We start from the raw sequence: 6,314 nt of genomic DNA, 5'->3' as shown, positions 1-6,314 counted from the left end.
CAAGAAACACAGAAAAAGCTCCAATAAACACCCCTATACTCCCACGAAAAATACCTCCACAAGTGGCAAGACCTGGATAATCCCTAGCAGCCCCCATCAATGTTAATTTTAACCCATCCTGGTGAAGGTAACTCTCATCTAACAGGAAGAGGACGAAGAACTTTACTAGCACGATTATTAATACCAAAAAATTTAATCACATTGAAATCCATCATATCATTCTTTATTGAAGCTTTAGAAGATTTTCCCACTAGACAAGTTAAATCTTTAATAACTGAAATAGTCCTAGAAACCTCAATCTTATCCCGAAAACGAGCATTATTCCTCACATGCCATAGCATCCAAATAGAAAATGTTATCACAACAAGCTTAATCAATTTAAGCAAAGGACTACCATTATGCTTAATAAAAGAAAGAAGATCATCATTATTAGAAAAATGAGAAGTAGGAAAAATCTGTCGAACCCAACTCCAAATATACAAAGCATTAGGGCATTCAAAAAATAAATGATGAATAGATTCCTCATGCTTTTCACAAAGCGTACACATAAAACAAATATGGAGACCTTTATTTTGAATATTTTTATCTGTAGGAAGTCGTCCATGAAAAACTTTCCAAAGGACAAGAGTTTTGGAATGTGGGATATTTGAAGACCAAATAAATTTACCCCAACCACAGGGAACTCCTGGTTCCAAGAAAAAAATCCTAGCCGATTTAAGAGTGAACCGACCAAACTCATCTAGAATCCAATTAGGAACATCCTGATCTACCCTAACCATTATATGACTAAAAAGATGAGGCATCTACTATAAAGACAACGAAATATTTCAATCACGATCTGTCCAAAACTGAGAAACTGTATCCGGAATGCCAATATCATCATATAACCCTGCAATATGTGCTAAAGGAGTAGTAGAACACCATTTATCATTCACACTTTCTTCTCACATCCTCACACATCCATTCTCTTAAATTCTCACACATCCCCTTCCCAATTCAAACACACCCGTAAAGTTTTTCTAAATTCATTATCAATATAACTTTTTTTTCTTGACTAAATATCAACAGTGAGATTAAAACTTAGAATTTTACAATTATAAAGTATTTTTTTCTCATACAATCACCACAATAAGATTAAAAGTTAGAACATTGGACCACTATTCAAATCCTTCCATTTAAAGTAGCTTATGTAATATCTTTCATGTTCAGCCGTCGTAAAAATAAGACTCTTTAAAAAGGAGTGAACAGTGAACATTTATTATTTAAAGCATCATAATTTATCATAACTTTTAATGTAGGAAAATAACGTATCTTTATTTTATTATTTTAAAAGTATGCCTTAACTACCCACTTAAATTGAATGCATATATCACAACCTTCCTCAGGTTTTTGTCCCATTCAAAAATCAATATATCCTACCTAATATAGCCACTCTAAATTGGAAACTCGTCAACTTAGCACTAACGTGGCTTTTGAGTATTTTTTTTCTTCCACCTAAAAGCTCATATGTATTTTGTATTTTATATTTCACAAAATATAAAATTTTAGTATATTCTGTTTTATAAAAAATATTATTTGTAAGAGAAAATATTATGAATATTCTTTTATAAAAAATAAAATTTGTAAAAGAAAATATTATCAAAATTATAATTTTTTTCTCTTCAATCTCAAATAATAATATAAATTTTAAAATAAATATTAAATAAACTACAAAAAGTTTAGTAATTTAAAAAGATTCAAGTATGAGAATATGAATACCTAATAAGTACTTATCCATACTCAATTAATTTATAAAATTGAATATTTGTCATCATCATGACCTGAATAGGTTCAGACATTATGCATTGATCCGAGTTTATTTCTTATCTTTCCACTATATAATCCCTGGACCTGGAAATGAGTGAGTGTGAGACATCTTATATTCCAATATCACTCTCATAGCAATATGACGGGTGAGGCTGAAATCAAGGCAACAGTTGATGGAATCGAAGGTGGTTCCATGAACAATGCTAACAACTGCGCCCTCCCAACCAAGATCACCAAGCCATCAAATTCACGGTTACCAATGTTGACCAAGCTCCATGCTGGTTACTTTTTCATATGCCTTTCCTTTGGAGCACAAGCTTTGCTGTGGAAGAGTTTGAGTAAACACAACAAGGACTCGCACTCTCTTTGGCACGGATTCAATTTGATGCCTTCCATTGCGTTTCTACTACTTTGGTGCGTGTCACTGTTCACTGCCACTACTATATCTTTCCTTTACGTGCTCAAGTGCATCTTTCACTTTGATATAGTGAAGGAGGAGTTCTCACACCATATTGGTGTGAACTGCATGTATGCTCCTTGGATTTCTTGGCTTCTCATGCTTCAATCAGCACCCATGATTGTTCATACAACTTGTTATTACCAAGCTCTTTGCTTGGCTTTTTCCTTTGTAATATTGCTGATTGATGTTAAACTTTATGGACAATGGTTCACAACTAAAAGGAGGTTTCTGTCGATTGTGGCAAACCCTACTAGCCAGGTTTCGGTTATAGGGAACTTGGTGTCTGCTCAAGTTATTGCAGAAATTGGTTGGAAAGAGAGTGCAGTTTTAATGTTCTCACTTGGATTGGTATCCTATTTAATTATATTTATAACTCTATATCAGCGTCAGTCAAGTGGAAACCAGTTTCCCACAGTGCTAAGGCCAGCTTACTTCTTGTTTTTTGCTGCACCAAGCATAGCAAGTTTAACCTGGAAATCAATCTTAGGTGCTTTTGTCACCCCATCAAAGATGCTCCTCTTTCTGTCTTTATTCCTTTTCATGTCTCAGGTAGGTTCTTTGCTGATTCCAATATTCTAGAGTGTGGATTCACTTTAACTTCTCAGTTTTCATTTTTGTATGTTTAAATCTTTTTCATTCTAATTAAGGAGTCAAACTTTCTTCTTGAATGCAGGCTTGCAGGCCAGCCATGTTCAAGAAATCGATGAAGAGGTTTAACGTTACATGGTGGCTGTACTCATTCCCTTTAACCTTCCTTGGTCTAGCTTGTGCGCAATATGCTGAAGACGTGAAAAGTGGCATGGCCTCTTGGTTAATGTTGGTTATATGTATGGTCTCGGTGCTGATTTTCATTGGTTTGATGATCGTCACTGTACTCAAAATTGAGATGCTACTCAACAAAAATGCTCCCATTATTAGTTATTAGTTCAGAAGTTGATGTTCCCATATTATGCTATATAATACGGTGACAAATGTTATTATATAAATGGGTTTTATATAAACGAGTTAAACTTAAACTCCTTTCTTATTAATAATTAAAAATATTTTTTTTTTACTTTTTTTTTATTTTGTTTAAAAAGAGAGAACATGAGTAAAAGCAAAACCATAAAAAGTGAACAAAATTTAAAGCTATTTAATATAAGAGAAATATAAAGAAATGGAAGAAAAATGTTTTCTATGAGAAAAAATATGTCCGTGATTAAAAGATTATTTAAATAAATTTATAATTATAATTTTTTTCAATAGGTTATACTTTATACTATAACATATATTGTATTTTTTTTTTCAAATTGACCAAAACCTAAAAGGTGTTGATAAATAAAAATGTGTTATTTTAGATTTGTGGAGAGATATTGGAGATCCATATCCACTAAAAGTCAAATTGCTTCATTTTAAAAACTTGGTTTTCTAATATTTAAATTAATTAAACATTGATGTTCAAAAAGTAAATAAAAGATACAAATAAAAAAATCAATTTTTTGAAATGTATCCAAGCATGTTACCCCTTAAGCCGACATGAAAGAAAAAATTAAAATGAACTAGATAATGTTGGAAGGAGAACTTTAAGTTGAATGAAAGGATGACCCTACTAAAAATGACATGGATAGAACTATAAGCAAAATATAACGAATGAAAGCCATTATAACAAATAAAGTTGGATTATAAGTTGCTTTAAAGTTTTAGGTTAAAAAAAATTGTAATTAGTCATGATTGTTTTTTTCATTTGTAAGTTATTTTTATAGTTGGATTAAGAGTTTTATAGTTTTTTTTTTATATAAGTTATTTCTTATGTATGTGTGAGTTAACAAGAGAAGGAAAAAATTTATTGAATCAAGACACATGGTTTATAGAAAAGTGAAACTTAAATATGATAGCAAACATAACTAATAATAATTTCAACATAAAAGGAAACAAAATAATGGATGATAATATTTATAATATCTAAAACTAAATAACTGATTATATATTATATCTTTAATATCTAATTATATTTTATTTTAATATTTTATTTGTTATAAAACTTAAAATACACCTTGTGTATATATGTTTAAAAGTGGAGAATACTACTTTTATTCAATTAGACCAACCAGACTTTTATAAGTCCTTTACTTGAAAACTGTTGAAAACTAATTCTAGTACATGGTTACAAAGTAGGTCACCTACATGCACACCTAAAGAATATCTAACTACTAAACTAGTTCAAGCCTGAAAAATAGGATTTTATTTAATTAAAATGCAAAAATAAGCTTGCAATCACTCCATTAAGCTCTAGCTTACTGTAGTAATGTCAACTACTTCAAGCATTTGTTGAAGTTTCTCAAATTGTTCAAGATTCACAGCCTTAGTCATTATATTCGCCACATGTTATTGAGTATTGTAGTATTTCAATTCAACCACGTAATCATTTACTTGATCTCTAAGAAAGTAAAATCTCACAACAATGTGCTTACTACGCCCATGAAAGACAAGATTTTGGACAGCTGAATAGTGGAGTTGTTATCACATAGAATTGTGATTGCTTCCTTTCTTTCAATTCCAAAATGTTCTAAAACTCTGTGAAGCCTAATGCATTGATGTCACTGCAACTATATACTTTGTCTCTATAGTTGATAAGCTAACCACTGATTTCTTTTTTTCAAACCCATGATACAACCACTAATCCTATTATGGATACTGCTCCAAAAGTGCTTCATCTGTCATCCAAGTCCCCAACATAGTTACTGTCATTATAGGATATGATTTCAGTCTTTCCTCCCTTTTGATATAGAATACCGTATTCAATGGTGCCTTGTACATACCTCAGAATACGTTTTGTAGCAGTCTAATGTGATGCCTTTGAGTAGCCATGTATTTGCTTATTAGGCTCTCTCTGAACATTAGGTCTGGCCGGGTGACTGTTAGGTACAAGAGACTACTTGTTTAGATTTGGTGGAATCAACTGATGTTCCTTCATCATGTTAAGATAGTGCAGTGCCTAACACAATTGGATTGCGAATAGAGTTGCATCCTGTCATGTTGAACTGAACTAACATCTCACGAGCATAACGTCTTTGGTAGATGAAAATTCCCACATCACTTTGTATAATCTCTATTCCTAAGAAGTACCTCATTCTTCCCAAATTTGTCATGTTAAATTCTAATTGCATCGACTTCTTGAAGTCCTCACACATTTGACGACTATTCTTGTTAAAATTATGTCATCAACATATAGGCTAACAATTAGAATATTACCATGAATTCTTTTAATGAATAAGGTGTGTTCGCTAGGGCATTGATCAAAGTGATATTTGGAAAAATATGGTTCAATCTTGTTATACCAAGCTCGTGGAGCTTTCTTGATTTTATCTGTCTTTTTTTGATAAATCCTTTAGGTTGCTGGACACTTCTTCTTGAAGTTTACCATGTAAGAAAGCACTCTTTACGTCAAGCTGAAAGACATCCCATGTGCCTTTAGCTGCCAAGGCTAGTAAGACTCGCACCGTATCAAGTCGAGCAACTGGGGCAAAAACCTCTGTGTAGTCGATATCGAACCTCTGAGCATAACCTTTGGCCACCAATCTGGCTTCATATTTCTCGATTTGACCACTTTCATTGAGTTTGGTCTTAAATATCCACTTCACGTTGATAGGCATAATTCTTTTTGCAAGATCCACAAGTTTCAGGTGTGGTTCTTTTCTATTGCATTGATTTCAGCGTACATTGGATCTCTCCATTTTGGATTTGTGTGGGCTTCTTTAAATGAGGGAGGATCTTCAGATTCGCACATCATCATGGCTAGTAAACTCTCTTCCTCTTCTGCTATCGAAAGGTTAGTTTCATAGTCGGTCATCCTTGTAGGTGGTCAGTTGTGTCTTGTTTCTCTCTCTTCAGCTGGAGGATGATGATATTCTGAGTCTGAATTAGGATTGATCAGTGGTTCTGAACTGGTGTCATGGATGATTAGAACATGTGGGGCAGACTCTACTAATGTATCTTCTAGAACTCGGGGTTCACCTTCTCGAGTATCAAGTGTATCTTCTAGAACTGTCGATTCACCTTCTGAAGTATC

The 6,314-nt window shown here is 32.8% G+C and overlaps 1 protein-coding gene across 1 annotated transcript; it reads left to right on the top strand.

Annotated features, from left to right (window-relative positions):
• Positions 1-1,790: 1,790 nt before the first annotated feature.
• LOC137806723 (S-type anion channel SLAH4) lies at positions 1,791-3,282 on the top strand. The gene is made up of 2 exons (XM_068606975.1): positions 1,791-2,815; positions 2,940-3,282. The coding sequence occupies exons 1-2, from the start codon at positions 1,946-1,948 to the stop codon at positions 3,189-3,191; spliced, it is 1,122 nt and encodes a 373-aa protein (XP_068463076.1). The 5' UTR covers positions 1,791-1,945; the 3' UTR covers positions 3,192-3,282.
• Positions 3,283-6,314: the final 3,032 nt, after the last annotated feature.

This window comes from Phaseolus vulgaris, chromosome 3 (assembly GCF_051622355.1).
Source record: "Phaseolus vulgaris cultivar YP4 chromosome 3, ASM5162235v1, whole genome shotgun sequence".
Taxonomy (NCBI): Eukaryota; Viridiplantae; Streptophyta; class Magnoliopsida; order Fabales; family Fabaceae; genus Phaseolus; species Phaseolus vulgaris.
Note: the sequence above shows the minus strand (reverse complement) of the source record. Positions and strands in the feature narration are given on the sequence as shown.

Excerpts from the sequence above, each read along its gene's own strand:
- LOC137806723 (XM_068606975.1), top strand. The coding sequence starts at position 1,946 with ATGACGGGTGAGGCTGAAATCAAGGCAACAGTTGATGGAATCGAAGGT. Across the intron at positions 2,816-2,939 it reads TATTCCTTTTCATGTCTCAG|GCTTGCAGGCCAGCCATGTT; the intron begins GTAGGTTCTTTG and ends TCTTGAATGCAG.